At 43.6% G+C, this 16659-nt stretch overlaps 2 protein-coding genes across 3 annotated transcripts in view; one reads left to right on the forward strand and one right to left on the reverse strand.

Moving 5' to 3' along the window:
* Nucleotides 1-4543, forward strand: part of BTBD10 (BTB (POZ) domain containing 10) — a 58927-nt gene extending 54384 nt beyond the window's left edge. The window contains exons 7-8 of the mRNA XM_004683600.2: nucleotides 8-93; nucleotides 3432-4543. Of these exons, the coding sequence (XP_004683657.1) occupies nucleotides 8-93; nucleotides 3432-3742 (397 nt within the window). The 3' untranslated portion in view covers nucleotides 3743-4543. The remainder of the gene's footprint in view (nucleotides 1-7; nucleotides 94-3431) is intronic.
* Nucleotides 4544-4634: 91 nt separating this feature from the next.
* ARNTL (aryl hydrocarbon receptor nuclear translocator-like) overlaps nucleotides 4635-16659 on the reverse strand; it is a 92529-nt gene continuing 80504 nt past the window's right edge. For both annotated transcript variants that reach the window (XM_012725611.1, XM_012725610.1), the window contains 7 exons: nucleotides 16286-16392; nucleotides 14983-15133; nucleotides 14104-14192; nucleotides 12582-12690; nucleotides 9965-10058; nucleotides 6862-6964; nucleotides 4635-5341 (listed from right to left, as the gene is read on the reverse strand). In XM_012725611.1, coding sequence (XP_012581065.1) covers nucleotides 5181-5341; nucleotides 6862-6964; nucleotides 9965-10058; nucleotides 12582-12690; nucleotides 14104-14192; nucleotides 14983-15133; nucleotides 16286-16392 — 814 coding nt within the window. In that variant the 3' untranslated portion in view covers nucleotides 4635-5180. The remainder of the gene's footprint in view (nucleotides 5342-6861; nucleotides 6965-9964; nucleotides 10059-12581; nucleotides 12691-14103; nucleotides 14193-14982; nucleotides 15134-16285; nucleotides 16393-16659) is intronic.

Below are 16659 nucleotides of genomic sequence, written 5' to 3' on the forward strand. Positions count from 1 at the left end.
TATATAGATTTTTCAAGTACATTGAAAACAGAGATGTGGCCAAGTCAGTTTTGAAAGAAAGGGGTCTTAAGAAGATAAGATTGGGAATAGAAGGTAAGCCATTTCATTAATTCCTTTTGGAAAATGAAAAGGGTTAAAAATCGGATTCCACTTAGAAGTTATTTTAAATACACTGAGAGAACAACTAATCAGGTAAATGACTACTGAATGCAAAGGTAGTAGATGAATAATAAAAATTGGCTTCTTTTATTTGAGAAAGTAGGCCACTAGAAAATACTTATTTTGTAAGATTCCTCCATAGCATAGATGTATGAATTTGTCTCTTATTCTGTAGTTTGCCCTACTTCATTTTTGGCAGAGTCTATGTAGTGTATGTGTGCAAATGTGTGTATCATCCTGTGAGGCTGACAGAGGTCTTTACTTAGTGATGTTGGAGCTCATCAAAGCCCAACAGAATTAAAGACTACTTTCTGAGAATCCACATGAAAGTCATACTGGTAGTTTGTGTTTTGAGGTATAATAATGCTGCTTATTTTCAGACTAAGTGCAAATTGCAAGTTTATTTCATCTTAAATACATTTTTTAGATTGCTTTTTACTTGACTTATTTTGGTCCATTGGCCAGGTCAGATGTTTCTTTTATTTGAAAATACCCTTACTACACATGAACAAGATACTGTTATTTTATTTTCATTGAAGTGATATTGTTAACCATCCTTGCTAGTGTTTTGACAGTATAGGAGTCCCTCTCTGATAGTTACTGTAGCACTCCCATCACTTGAGACAATAGTCCCTCGTAGTCCATGTGCTCTTCCCTCTGCCCCACTCCGTTTTCCCCCACCTCTGGAAGCCAAAGATCAGCTTTCACAGGTTGGGTTCACAGTTTGCCTTTGTCTAATTTTGGTTCGTTTTCCTATGTTCCACATATAAGTGACACTATCTGGTATTTGTCTTTGTCCTTCCCATTTACTTCTCTGAGCATAATCCCTTCCAGCTCTATCCGTTATTGAAAATGGAGTGAGTTTATCTTTTATCGCTGAGTAGTATTCCGTTGTCTGTTTTTGGGCAATTACCTGCTGTTTAAGTAGTGTTGCTGTGAACAAAGGAGTGCAGGTTTCCTTTTGGATTAGTGTTTTGTATTTTTCTGTGTAGATACTTAAGCATGTAATTGCTGAGTTATATGGCTGATATTTTTAGTCTTTTGAGAAACCTCCACACTGCTTTCCATAAGGACTGGACCAGTCTACATTCTCACTAACAGTGTAAGAGGGGTTTTTTTTGCTTCATACCTTCTCTAGCATGTGTTTATATCTGGTAATTTTGATATGGTCTTTCTCACTGTTGTGATTTGATATGCATTTCCCAAATAAGTGATGATGAACATTTTTTTATGTCCCTGTTGGCTACCTGTATGTCTCCTTTGGGTAAATGCCTACTTTGCTCTTTTGTCGCCCCAGCCCCACCCCCACTCCTTTTAAAATAAAGGTATAATTACTTGAGGTTTTCTCTGCTGATCCAAATTTGTTTGTAGTATGACTTCCCACTGTTTCCCAATAGACCTACTGCTTTAATCAGACAGATCTCAGGGTCTCCTAAATACGTTTCCTGCCTTGATAGTTTAGCTTATGCTGTTTTCTTCTAAAAGGATATTCTTTCTGCCTATCCCAACCTTGGTCATTCAGTAAGATCCAGTATAAGGGAGGCCTTCACAAAACTTTTTGCTACTTTAGAATTTTACTCCTGAGTTATTTACACCTTCACCATTGCCCTCATATTTTATGTTGTACACCTTTGCCGTTTTGGCTGATTTTTTGATTTTTTGAACAATTTCATCATCTCTAGGAGACCAGAAAACCCTTTAAGGCAGTACCTGGGTATTACAATTATTTGATACAAAAGTTGCTAAAATCATTATTGTTGAAAGAATAAGCTGGTAAATTTGGAAACCAGAGAGAGACTTCATTTCGCTTTATCGTTTTTTTAAGGGAAAAATCATTCTCTTCAGGAAGGTAGTTATCTAGGAAGTTATTTGTAACAGTAGTCTCATAGTTCAGTTGCTCTTTTCCTAAGTATTTACTTAGTGCCTATAATGTACAGGCATATGGTAGGCACTGGGGCTGCAGAGATAAGACACTGACCATGTAGGAATTCACTGTTTAGGTGAGAAACTTACCAAAAATTAAATACAAAAAATTACAAGTTAGTGCAATAAGTACTTAAAGATGGGAATTTTAAAGACTTTTCTAATTGTCCAAGAGGAATCAACAGCAAGGGGTTAAACACGGAAGCATTCCTGATCTGTAGTGTTGTCCTTTCATTGGTAATTGACTAGAAGTGTGAAACAAAAAGTATTCTACAGAAGATTGTCAGAAGGATTTTATCCTGCTTGTCCTGTGTTACCCTGAACCTCAACCCCCCACCTCATATGCATGCATTCCACCCATGGCAAAATTTCCTATATTGATGTTCACTTTCATCCTTATGCAATTATCATTATCTGAGTCCCTGGTAAGTGTGTCCTGTTTTTCTGATCCTTGCTGTGGTCTGAGCCCCTTGGTCCAAATCAGTCCCACACCTGCTTTTTAGTTTTATTGGGACATAGACAAATTCATTTACATATTATCTGTGGCTGGTTTCACTTTTAAGTGACACAATTGAGTAGTTGTGACAGAAACCATAGGGCCTGCAATCCTGAAATATCTATTGTATGGCCTTTTACAGAAAAAGGTTTGCCAATTGCTATTAGGAAAAAAGGACCTTGTAATAGCTTCTAAGGTGAATTAGATCTCTGAAGAAATCACCTTACTGGTGAATGAAAAATGTTCAGAACTAGGGTTATCTTTAGTTGTTACTTTTCAGTGATTATGATCCAAAAGAAGGGTTGTAGGTATAATTAATCAGAAAGCTGCTTTGAATTACCAGTTTGAACTTCTTTGTTGTCGGTAGTCATAACATTAAAATAACAGAATAGGTTTAAAATACTGGCTTTGCTGACCTAGATGCAAAATCAGTGAAGCTAAAGAGCTCTATAGTTGTTATTTAACATAATAAGGAAAGAAAACCCCCAGAGCAATGTAAAGATGAAATCTAGGTTAAAAGAAAGGTTATTGTGACAGTAAATTGCAGGCTTTGAGGGCAGATAATCAAGGACAGTAAGGATTCAGAGAGACAAAGATATACCAGATTACACACCCTTGTATTCAGGAACCATCCCTTCCATGCTCTTTTTCTAGTGGTTGGATTATTGAGTAGCTGACAGGATGGAGGAAAGGGTTATGATGACTTACATCAGTAAGATTTCAAGTTTTGGTGGTCAAACTGCGTAGATTGTTTCCCTCTTGTTTGTTCGGGAGCTGTAGCAGCAAAGTACTCTTTAAGATAAATTGGTCTGAAATGCTTGGATTCTGTTGTGAAAGCCTTTCTTTCCTTCAGGTTATCCTACCTACAAAGAAAAGGTAAAGAAAAGGCCTGGGGGCCGACCAGAAGTGATTTACAACTATGTCCAAAGGCCTTTTATTCGAATGTCCTGGGAAAAGGAAGAAGGGAAGAGTCGACATGTAGACTTTCAGTGTGTGAAGAGTAAATCTATCACCAACCTGGCAGCTGCTGCTGCAGACATTCCCCAGGACCAGCTGGTGGTCATGCACCCGACTCCACAAGTGGATGAGCTGGATATTCTCCCCATCCATCCCCCTTCTGGCAGCAATGACCTTGATCCTGATGCACAGAATCCAATATTGTGATGATGTTTCTTGAAACCATAGCATGCTACTATTCACGGTGACGTTGCACTCTCATTCTGCACTGCAAGGCCACTCTCTTCATTGTGAGATGCACATAACAATGTTTAGGATGTTGCAGTGTGGGCTTTTTTAAAGACCAAAGGTAGCTGAATGGTTTTTTTTTTTTTTTTTTAAATAAGTACAACTCTAGCATCCTGAAGTTCCGGTTATATAAATGTAATTTGTTTACCAGTAGGTTTGTGAAATTGGGTCTTTGTATGGGGGACAGTCCTTTTTCACATGTCTAGACCTTTTCAGAAATTGTAGAAGTTGGCAGCTGGGGTATTTTCAGTCTAGGTATTTGTCACACCCCAGGTAAAATGCAGATTATATAGTTGCACTTTATAAAGGCGGTTAAATGGAATTGTTAAAGCCATTTTTATAGTTGTGATGCACAATATGTAACTTAAGTGCTTCTCTCAAGTACTCCTTCAGTAAAAAGTATAGTTTGCTGCCCATGATGAGCAGAAATATGAGTTTCATTGGGCTTATTTGAATGCTTATGACAAGATTCAACTACCCACCTTATTTATCTCAGTGCCATTTTCACCCTTTGAGTCACACGCAGGGAATATGAACATTCAGAGATGGTTTATTATTCAGTCTGCCTTACCCTTAATCTGTTAACGTATTTATTTACTAATTTTTATTTTCCGTAAGCGTTAATGGGATCGCAAAATGAAGTGTTGTTCTTCATTTACTAAATGATTGTAAACTCAAGTTTTTCATCAAAATAAACTTTCGTTGTTTTAAACTTTCTGATCAACTTTATAACCAGCTTGACCAGACTGAATTCATAAGACCTTGTAAACGTTATCTGGTTTGTCCTTCCACCATTGTAAAACACTGATGATCTAGACACGTAGCATTTTTCTATTTCAAATGTGAATGGTATTTATAGAACAAGGGAAACATTTATTAAAAATATTTAACTGTCTAATACATTATACTTTAACCCATATTTATAGTAAAGGATTCTTACAAGGAAGAATAAACGGCTTTATGATACAATTAGTATAAGAAATATCCACGTGGGACTTCTTTGTAGTGTAAAAACACCATACATCTGAAATGACCATTTGCATATAAAAGCTACCAATGATGCTTCTGTGCACAATGATTAAAAAATTCAACACAAACAGAATCCAAAATATACAATTAATGCAAGCTATTCACAGCTAGCCCAGTAATAACATGATGAAGAAACACTGGCGCAGGCTTAGGTCCACTTTGTCTGAAGTTACACAGGTAAGATTGACTTGTATCAATGGCTCTGAGATGGCTTTTATGAAGACAGCACATAAAAGCTGGTCTCTCATCCAGTAAGCTTCATAGACTGTAAAACTCCACCAGTAATGCACTTTTGATCCTTAGCTGTTGTCAAAGCAACAAGTAGTGTTTACAATGGCCATGGCAAGTCACTGAAGTCAACAGGGCCGCCCAGCCCAGCATCTGCTTCCAAGAGGCTCATTATGACAGCCATTGCTGCCTCATCATTACTGGGACTACTTGAGCCTTGGTCATTGTCTATCATGTCTATGCCTATGTGAGGGTTCTCACCTGTGGGAGGAGATGGAAGACCAGTCAGTGATTGCATCAAAGCATGCAGAACAATCCTGAAGCACACTTAATAAGGAAGTTAAATAGTGAGAAAACATGTTTTAGGCTGCAGTGCCATATATATTTTAAGTGTAAAGGCATTTTAGTTTATAACATGTTAATAGAATGATTTACAGAAGAAAAGATAAATTGGAAGGTAGAAGTCAGGAAAAAAAAATCTGGAAAGACTAGGTACGCAAATTTCCCATCCTTAAGTGACTTAATACTCTCTTAACTGCTTATTGACCACCTTTACATCTCAACCTTCACTGGCTCTCCCCTGAAGAGTTTTTGCTCTGTATGGCAGGAACAAGCCCATGTCTAGACCATTCTCTTGCAGTCCATGGACAAATTTGGGCCCACACCTGAACTCTTTAAACAAGATTTAAACAAAATACCTTTTCTCTTACCAACTTATCTAAAAGTAGCTTGTGCACAGTTCAGTTAAAACTATGCCAGGTATTAGCTAAATAAGTAGGTATAAAAAGATAAACTTGTGCCCACTTGAAGAATCATGGATGGAGATGGAAGTAAAGTAAGCCAAAGAGAGAAGCTGAATGGTGTCGCTTAAGTGGACTATGGAGAAAATGAGGGTCAGGAAATCAGGAAAAGGCAGCTTACAAGGAATGCTTGAAAGCCGACTTCAGAACCAAAGCTATCAGGACCTCTCTGGTGGCCAAGTGGTTAGGTCTCAGCGCTAGCAATGCTCTGGCCTGAGTTCGAGCCCCAACCAGGGAGGTTAGAACTCCAGGGAGCTAACCTACATGGAGCAGCAGCAAGGTCTCGTCTGGTCTTGCGCTGCTGCTCACCTCACCTCACCTCAGTAGGTTTGCTCTTGCATGACTCTACTTCCAGCACCCCCCCGGGGGGAGGGGGGGTGCACCACGCGCCCACTTCCCTCCCCCTGATCAGTTCACACTAAGACTCGTGTATTAACAGACTCGTTGTGTATTAGCTACCAAGAGCGCATACTAGCTGCTCCGGACATACGGACATCCCACACATTCCCACGGCAATTCAAATTCAAAAAATCATTTATAGCCATCCAAAGAGTTGCTATTAGGTATGTATGGTCCATCCTAGGGCAAATTTTGCAAATTTTACTACATTTTACTACATTTTTACTACATTTCTCGCTCTGGCTCTGTTCTCTCTTCTTGTTCCTCGGGGGCAGAGAGCAGTTCTATGGCATCAATATTCTCTTAAATTTTAATTTCTCAGATATGATAACATTGAGTCCCTGTTTTCACCTCCGGTGGTAAAAACTAGCAGGTGGCAACTGTAACACCTTTGTAAGAAGGAGACTAATGTAGTTTCATTTCAGGTGAAACCTTATTCATGTTTGTAATTATTTCTCTTTTCCTCAATGTGTGCTATAAATTTTGTGTACTACAGGAATGAGCTATTGTCAAATAGGGAAAAAAAACCCCAAAAAACTATGCCAGGTATTTTATTGTCAAGCTTACTACAGTGTCACTTACCAAGAATAGAAGAACTATCTGAATATGGATAACCCGGGTTATCTTGAGCCTGCCCTGGTAGTAGGCCACCGGAAGGAATGTCTGGTGTCCCTCCATTTAAAATCTACAAACAGAAGTTTTCACATCAGGTTCATTCATCAAATGCAGTGACTTCAGCTTATTTAATGAATTCAAGTGGTTTGGAATGATCATAGTAAGAAAAACCCGGACCCCAAGACTTCCACAGATTCAGCCTATACAGGTAATTTAAAAGCAGTTAGCTTAGATCATGCTGCTCACCTATTTAAGGCAAAGGACTAAATCTCAATTAGCCCATTTGGGCTTTCCCCCCCCAAATTAGAGTAACAGATCTTATTGCAATAGATGCTGCTGGAAAATGAGGTGGGGGTGTGGGCTGTGAAACTAAACAGTCCTAAAGAGTCACAAATGAGTAACAAATCTCTTCACTTGGCGCTGACTTACACTAACCAGTGGTTTAAGTTAATAAGATAGGCCACGGAGAGCACTATTAATTTCTTTTTCCATTCCTAGTTTCCTTCTCCTGGTTGAGTCTCATTATAGAAAAGCATTTTGGGGGAAGTATTTGGGTGTAGGTGATAAAACGGTTTTTGGTAATAATGGTTTCAGGGCAGGTGTGATTCCAGACCTTGCCAGTAGATGGCATTAAAGCTTTTAGCTCAGCTTTTTATCAGTTTGGTCAGGGACCCATTTTGAGTTATGCCGCTCTTCCATATGTTGACACATTTCATTATACAATTTCAAAATGTAACCAGTTTCTCTTTCAATTTTGCTTGAAATTCAAGCTAAAATTTTATCATCACTAACAAATACTGTTAGTTGTTTTCCTTGAAGTGGCAGGTTTGCTCCATTCTCCAGAAAATAGATATCTGAATAATCAGTTTGTGATAGTGAAAATGGTGTCCTATGAAAAAAGCATCAGGAGAGGGAGCTAGGCGGGGCCTGCTCCCATGCAGCTCTGCTCTGCTCCACTGTTGGTTCTTCATCCACATTGGAGCCCCCATCTCCTTCAAGTGGTCTCCCCTTGGCTTCTCAATTCAATTTCAGGCACAAGACTTTTGGCTTATTCCCCTTGCAACCACCATCATACAAAAGCACGTGCTTTTGTATACTTCCCATTTTGTAACATTATTAAAGAATTTTACTTCAGACTCTTGTAAAAGCGATCATTTTTACTGTTTCATTTAAAGACATTCTTGACTGAACTGGCTTTTAAGTTACCTGTATGAGAAGTACAATGATGACACCGCAGCATGGTGTTCCTGCCCTGAGATTTGCAAAGCATCCATTTTATGCACCCTTGCTCTTACGCTGTCAGTACACATAACACTGAAACCAAATTCATGTTTCAATATTAAAATTTTTTTTAAGACTGCTATCCATATACTGTTTTGCTGCTGAAGACGCATAAGAATATACATTTCCAGAATTGCTCCAGACCTGTTTTCATAAGCCCAAAGGAAAGGAAAAGCTTTCATAAATGCCTCCATTATTTAGTGCTTTGTGATGCACAATAGCTTTAGATGTCTGAGTTGGTATGAAAAATCAGGACACCTTGATTTAGTTTGTCATCATACTTAATTTTGAGACAGTACTTGGCTAATCTTTTAATATTTGGGAACCTAGACTTCAAACCTTGATTTCATTATATATAGAGTTTTAAGTATAAGATGCAAGAATGTTAGAGTAGTAATTTAAGTACTCTATAGGACTGGTAAACTTTCAAAACAGTAGTAGGAGCTCCTGTAATACTAGAAGTCACATGCCTGAAGTTGAATTGAGAAGCCAAGGGGAGACCACTTGAAGGAGATGGGGGCTCCAATGTGGATGAAGAACCAACCACGGAACAGCAGAGCTGCATGGGAGCAGGCCCAGCTGAGCTACTTCTACTGACGCTGCTTCCGGAGTCCTTACCAAAGGCCTCTCTGGCACTTGCACATGTACGTGTTACCACGTAACAGGACTACCATGTGCAGGGTGCTGGCTGTCCTACCTAATGTTGCAGCCCCTTTATAAAGAAAACCAGGGCTTAAAAACTTGTAAGGGGTCACAGCTAACACCCAGAAAGCCAGTTCAAAAACCCAAGTTTGTTTTACTTGAACTTTTACCCATTAATTTGTTGAATTTTGAACCTCTCCGGGAGGAGTGAGAATCTTTTTTCAGAAATAAACACTTTTATAGAAGATTTGTACATAAAACCAATCTGTTGCCTTAGTAGAACAAGTGCCCTCACCTGCCCCTCCTCCTGGCCGCACCACTGCTCATGGTAACCTGAGAGCCCAGGTGTGGAAACCCATGGCCTTCCTTCACTACATCTTATGTCCCAGGAGTCCCGAATGGGTAAAACACTAATATTCTTTCTCTCTGCATATAGTCTGGGAGACAGGAGATGGATGACTATGTCCAAAGATGATGGCTGCTAGTCTGTCCTAACCCTTATTAACATTGGGAACTACTGGTAGATTTTTGATTTACGATGATTATTGGCCTAGACTTGTATATTCTCCAACAAAGATGGAAACAGATGAATGCCTTCTAAACCCAGAGTAGAGCCTTCCAGCCAGCTCTTCGTGAAGACCATGACTGACAAGCTACTGTGCCCAGCACAGCTACATCACAGGAGACCCAAGCAGCAGATCCCTAACTTATCTGCAGTTGCAAAAGCAGAACTTACCTTTCCAAGCACTGCTGGTGAGTTTGCTGTTCCCAGTGCCTGCACTAGACACTAATGATTATTTTCTCCCTTGAAAACTGGCAGAGAACTGGGTAAGTTTTCTATATGAGGCACTCAACTAATTATTCTCTCCCAGGGAGTCTTGAATTGTTCCCTCAACGCAACAGAACCATCTCTCTGCACCCCGAGTCGAACACAGTAACTACTGAGGATGTCAGCGGCCTTCCTGGTGCTACCGGCAGGCTTCTGTACCCTACACCTCACAGATACATTTACTTTGAGAAGGAAAAAAGGGCCTAATTTGTGGCAACCACAGCTGTTATTGTATATGTCCACTCCCAACATTTGAGAACTTGAGCAAGAGGCTCTTTAGATTAAGGAGGATCTTTGTGTAAGAGTCATCAGGTTTACCTTCTTGCCTCCTGGAGAGGAGGCATCCGGGGGAGGTGTACTTGTGATGTTCAATGGGCTGGAGCCACAGCTGGAAGGCGACGACCCTCTTATCCTGTCATGGAGGAGAGGCCTTTGTTACACTGCCTTACACATCCCCCCTCACCCTCTGCCCCCAGTTGTATTCCACACAAGCACGAGGAATAAAGATCTATAGAGGGGTTGGCAAAACTTCCCTGTGAAGGGCCAGACAGTAACTAGCTTTGGCTCTATAAACAATGTGGTCTCTGGCTTAATTACTTGACTCTGCCACTGTGTGATACTTGAATGAATGGGTTGTATCTGTATTCCAATAAAACTTTATAAAAATAGGTGCTAAACTAAATTTATTCTATAGGCATGCGATCTAGAATGCAGACCTTGGAATCAAGCTTGTTAAAGCCCTGGGATTAGAGTCTGTATTCTAGGTTGATTAATTTCAACTAACCAACCAATTTTATTTCCTCACAGAACCTGTATTTCAGGGTTGGAGACCTTTTTAATACCATGAACTGGAATCCACAGCAAGTGATTCACCTTGTTCCTACAACAGTATCTGCTGAATATTCAGGAAGTGAAAGGGCCAGGGTGACTCCGCGCCACTAGAGGGCAGACTTGCAGCTACATAGCTAGACGTCGGGAGCATGTGGTGGCAACTGTGCAACCAACCACCAGCTTTAAGCTTCTGTATAAATACTCAAAGACAGCTTTTGGGCTGCCCAAGGGGCTCCCCATTTCTGTCCAGCAGTCTTGACTCTGGTCTGTACTGCCTACTTCTATAGATTTGTGAATGCATTTTCTCTTTTTTGGATTAGAAACAAACAGTAACAACATGAACTTACAGCGCACACAGGTGCACAGTAATTTCTTCCTAAAAATGTGTTTGTCCTTTTCCTGTATGACAATGAAGCCACTGTTTACCGACAGCCCGTCTTGGAACTGCCTTTTGCTCATTAATTACTTCATCTTCAATACCTTCCTTAAAATTATGGAGTTCACTATGGTGATGGCACACGGGTGACTCAGTGATGGGAACCCATGGGGATTATAATTTGAAATAAAAAAAATGTACAAAAATGATATAAAAATAAATGTTTTATATATATATATGTATACACACATATATATGTAATTATGGAGTTCTTTCAAACTAACACCCCAGTAAGTTGGGCCTCATTCCTGGGTTATATACACATTCTCCCCTTCATCTCTTCCAATCTGCTGTCCACAAGACTTAACCTAATGCTCTGAACATTTGCTTAGCATCCTACAATGAGTAGAGAATTGGCTTTTTTTTTTTAGTCTAAACTCAAATTATGCTTATCATAATTTCTTAGGACTCTTAGTACTATCTTCCATCATGAAACCTCAAAAAGACTTGCCAGTTACATGGCCTGCTTTTAGACCCCAAATGTGCCACTCAGATGCCCACTCTGGTATTTGTATTTTCTAGAAGGAATGCCCACCTTTATCACATACCCCAGTTAAGATCAAATTAAAATTATTCTTTCCTTGCTCAGAATTCTCCTTTTTCATTGTCATAAAACAGACACAAAGATTTTATAAAGTCCTTGAGGTCAAGTTCTCTCTTCTACTATTCTTGGATGAACGCAATCAAAACACAGGGTTTAGTGGCCTATCATTTACACGTCTTTCCTGAAGTAGACCAGGGCAGCTACATTCATTACTCCTAGGGCAGGAACAGAACTGCTCTCTGTTGGGGTAAGCACCCTCTGGACAACTGGAGAACAAGCCCATCCTCTGAGTCTCTTAAGAGAGTCAGCACAGAGCAGCAGGGATGGTTTTTTCCTCTGATTATGTTCCTTTATGCCTTCTTTCCCAAGTAGTCCACTACCATTCTCTCCATTCCCCAAATTCAAATCAACTCAGAATGGCTGCTTAATGAGGGCTCTTGAAGAGAGCACCTCGACATGTAAGCACTCAAAATGCATCAGTCATCCTGTGTCAGTTTCTGGTTAGGAACTTGCCCACGTCTCTCTCAACCACACAGCGGTCCTTGGGAAGTGGGCATTGCCTGCCTTATGGTTTAACACAACATGTTGAAACCAAAAAATTAAAGGATGTGCCTAAAAAGCCGAGTTCAGAGGTCCAGGCTTATACACAGAAAAGAAGTCTTGCCCAGAAGAACTTTCCTTACTACCTCACACACTCAGTCTCTGTTACTAACCTCAGGCAGCCTTCTGACTTGCAGCTGCTAATGTTCTGTGAGGGCTTGGTCACTTTGGCCGGTCAGTGTCTGCTCGAGTCCTGAATGCTAATGCACATGCATCCTCACTGGAAGCTCCTTGAGCCATATATGGAGTAGGATGAGGGTGAGCTTCCAGGAAGTCCCCTTTAGCCCCGGCCTGTTCGGATTTAGTGTCTTTATTTCAGGCAGCATTTCTCAACCTTGGCACTGCTGACATTTTGGAGTAATTCTTTTTTGGTGGGGGTGGGAGGGAATGGGGCCAGCTGCCTGTGTGCCACAGGATATTCGACAAGTGGTTGCCTGGTCTCTATCCACAGGTTCCCACCGGCTGTGACGACCCAATGGTGGGCAGAGTGCTCAGGTTGGTGGTGGAGGACTAGAGTTACTTGCCTGTGAATTTCCATGATTTCCTCAGCAATCATGCGACCTATTTTTCCTGCCCCAGCCCTGGTTCCCCCTGGAATCCCTGGAACAGTGGGGTGGGTCCTCTTTGGGCCACCTACAACAAAGGAACCAGAGTGGGAAAGGGGAAACCGAGGAAGAAATGCTATGATATGTTAAAACCAGTGTGTCCCATGATGTGGAGTTCATCACTATGGTTGTGCCCTGACAGACATTACAGCCACCGCGGGTCCAGAAACGGCATTCCACAAGAATAGGTTCCGGTTTCCTTCCAGGACCAGAGGCCCAGCTTGTATGAAGTATCTAATTTCTCTTGTGCACTCAATGTTTGTTTGCCAAGTGCTGTGCCGAGCACCAGAGATGGGTCAGCATCCCCAGCCTCAAGGAGCTCACAGTCTTAATGGGGTGACAGATAAAGTGCTTTTTGGAGCAAAGTGTGGTTTGCTGGTTCAGGCAAAGTGTACACACCCAACAAGGCACCCAACTTATCTGTGGTCAGGAACAGGTTCCTGAAAGAGCTTAACTTGGATGAGTTTTCAGAGAGGAATGTAAATTAACTTGTCAGAGGACTAAGGAGGGAAAAAGGATTCAAGGCAGAGCAGTAACACATGCAAGGGCGCTGAGGCAGGACAAGGGCAGAAGCTCATCCCACCTGACCATGAAGGAGTGACAGATGGGCATGGAGAGGCACGGAGGCCTCAGGTGTCCTGCTGACACACTTAGTACCAAGCGGACCAGCGGCACCAAAAGGCTCCACAGAAAAGGCACTGACTTAGATTTGGGTTATTAAAAAGTCCACTGCCTGGAGCATAAACTATAGGGGTAGATGCGGCAGGCATGGGGAGAGAAGAGAGAGGTCAGGAAGTTATCTGTGATCTGGAGAGAAAGGCGTCAAAGCAGCAACAGGCTGCCAGAGCTCTGAGACAGAAGGGGCAGGGATCCGGGTTGGATGTAATATGAGGCACGGAGAGGCCGGTAACAGCCGGAGGGAGCAGTGCAGACCGGCGGGCGCCTTGGAGTCGACTCCAGGTGGCTCCGTCCAAGAGGCACTTGGAGAGACAGGTCTGGAGCACAGGAGAGAGCGGACGTAGGAGTCATGGATGGAGACGGGACGGAAGTGGAGGCGGTTGCGAGGAAGGGTACATCAGGTGCAGACAGCAGGGCTAAGGCCGTGCCCTGGGAATGGTACCCCTTCCTACACCCCGTCACGCTGCAGCCAACCCCCACCACAGGAGCCAGTGACAGTCACCAAAGAGCATGTCACAGCCATGAGGCAACACACAGGGAGAAAGCACAAGAGAAGCAAGGAGTTTGCTATTTCAGGGGCTTCCTGGATGGGGGCAGCCTTGGGAAAGAGGGGTCCACAGAGAGAGCAAGGACGACAGCGTCCTAGTGCTCATTCTCTCAGGGCCTCACTTGTTCCTCAGGACATGCTGGCTGGGAGCCTGAGTATCTGTGGCCCCAGCAGCTGTTCACAGGCAAGCCTCGGTGCCCAGCAGTTCACAGTTACCTTCTCCAGAGGGCAGCAGGCTGTCCATGCTGTGGGGGGACGCTGTGAGCTGCGGGAAGGCTGGGTCCCCACCTTCCAGGACGTTGGCTCTGCAAACAGCCCAGCAAATAAGGAAACATGAGACACGCCTGCTCGGAACCGTGCATCTTTCACCTTGGCCCAGGTGTCCTGTGTTCCACTGGACCCGGACAGGCCAGAAAATGAAGCGTGCGTCTGCGTGGCTGGACACATTTTGCTGTTTGCTAATGCGACAGTGTGCCAGCCTCTGGCATTGCTGCCTCCTAGTCTGTGCAGGGCACTGTTCGGCAGAGATTGTGATACTGGCAACCCCTGCCTCTGCTTCGGGGCCTCCTCTCCACCTGCAGCACACCCAGCCCCAGACCTTCACTCAGCTCCAACCACAGGTTGGGGGCAGGATACCCTGGGGACGAGCCTGGGGAGCAGGCTTGGCCACTGAGGAGGTCCTGCCCTGTTCACGCCACACGGCAGGTGGCAGGCTTGAGGCATTACTCTGCCAGTACCTGGGCCTCGCTCAGCCTGGTGGGGCTGACGCCTGCCCATCCTCGGCCGCAGCCAGCATGAGCCATGCCTGTGGGACCCTCTCCCTCCACGGCAGCACCAATGGGTGCCCTGCCAGCAGGTCCTGAGCCTCAGAGCTTGAGCTTGACTGCTGTATCAGAAAGGAAGCGCTGCCCTTTCCTGGCCAAGTCCACAGGCTGGGGGCCTCGCGGAATGAGCACTGACTTGTGCTCCGCTAGTAACCCTTTGGCTTCTGTCACTCCTAAGGGGTCACAGGATACTGGCAGGGTGGGATTGAAGGACGTGACACCCCCCTTCCCCAAGTGACGGGCCCACTGCGTTTCTCTTTGAAGCACTTACAGAACAACCGTGTTGGTGGAGACGATGTATTCTACCTCCTTGGTCCAAGGGTTCATGAAACTGAACCATCGACTTCGTAGCGTAATGAACGAACCATCCTTGATTTTAAACTTATAGCAGTTAGTTGTAATCTTTTCTCTGGTCTGTAAAACTGAAAATACAAAGAAGCCATGAACACTGTTGTTTCCCAGGCCTAGGTGTTACACTAACCAGACGCAGTGTGCAGGCTCTGGTGCCCTCACGCTTGCCTAAGCTGAGGGACTGGCGCTTCGGAGAACAGACTGTTTCTGGGAGCCTGATTCAGAGCCTGCCCATTCCTCAGTGGATGTGTCACTATTCATCAGTGTATGAAATGCTGGCTCCAGGGAGTAGCAGCGCCCTCTAGACACCCAGCTGCTGTCAGCCGTGAAGGGACCGTCAGTGGAGCATCTGAGGGCAGCTCAGCATTTTTCAGGACTCTGAATCCAGCGACACCACCCACCTGGGGGACCCCATTCTATGGTGTAACACACATCCTGGGCACTTCTCAGGCACCAGACACTGGAGATGGAAGAGGAGCCGGGACAGAAGGCCTGTCCTCGTGTGGCTGGGCGGAGGAGATCAGAGCCTGTGGGATGAATGCAGATTTTCCCAGAGGAGGAGGGAAGAGCCCAGAAGTGCTTGAGGGGCTGGTCAGTATGGCTGGAGCATGGGGTCTCCGCAGGTGGGGATGGGGCTGTGAAGCGGAGGAGGGTCTTGAATACCTGTCAATGGCCTTTGGGTTAGTCTACAGCAGGGATTTTTAAGCAGGGACATGTCATCAATCTCGGTGTCTCAGGGCAGAGGTGGGGTGATTAAGGACAGAACAGAACAGAAGGGAGCAGGCAGGCCTGTCAGGAGGTGGACACAGGGCCTGCAGCTGAGTCCTGGCTGTGGAGGCGGTGGCAGAGGGCTGCTCTGCATGTGCATGTCTGCACCAACAGGCCTGGCGCAGCATGGGTAAGGGAAGGAGTCAACGCTGGCTTCTCTCGGGAGGCACATACACAACTGTGTCGAGGGTAGGAGACGGGCTAGGATTCTGTGCAGATGCAGTCAAGGCCTGCTGTCAGTCTGCAGCGCCCAGGTGAGCTCCCTGAATAAGCGATACTTCGCAAAATTGCCCTGGCCTGTGTACAGAGGCCTGCATGGCAGTCAGGGTGAAATAGGGGGACTTCTGGGTTGGTTGACTTCCCCGACATGGGGGCAGATTTCTCTGAAGGTTTGATGGGCTAGGCTAGAAGCAGGGGACACTTTAAACTTAAGACTTTTGTAGACTCCAGCTTACCTTGCCTATGACATTCTGCAAGATGTCCTATGTCATCTTGGTGAAAATACTCATAACATGATGTGCCTAGAAGTTCTTGTGGTAAATATGCCAAAATAGCTGTTGCCCTAAAAAAGAATTATTTTAAAAAAGGAGAAACCATTCAGATGACGAACAAACATCTCAGCATTCGAGGAACCCTACTATCAGAAAAGGGGAAAACTGGTACCTTGTGGATATACAGACATTGAAAAAAACAAAAAAACCAACTAGTTTTAATCAAGGCTATAAAAACAGAAGGAAAGAAAGCAAAAAAGCCTTTCAGAAGGGTTTCATAAGACATCAGATGTTAGTGGGTTTAAAAGTAGTCTAACAGTGTTAGATAAAAATGGTGG

The sequence above is a fragment of the Condylura cristata genome, unplaced genomic scaffold (assembly GCF_000260355.1).
Source record: "Condylura cristata isolate star-nosed mole 26May11 unplaced genomic scaffold, ConCri1.0 scaffold00015, whole genome shotgun sequence".
Lineage (NCBI taxonomy): Eukaryota > Metazoa > Chordata > Mammalia > Eulipotyphla > Talpidae > Condylura > Condylura cristata.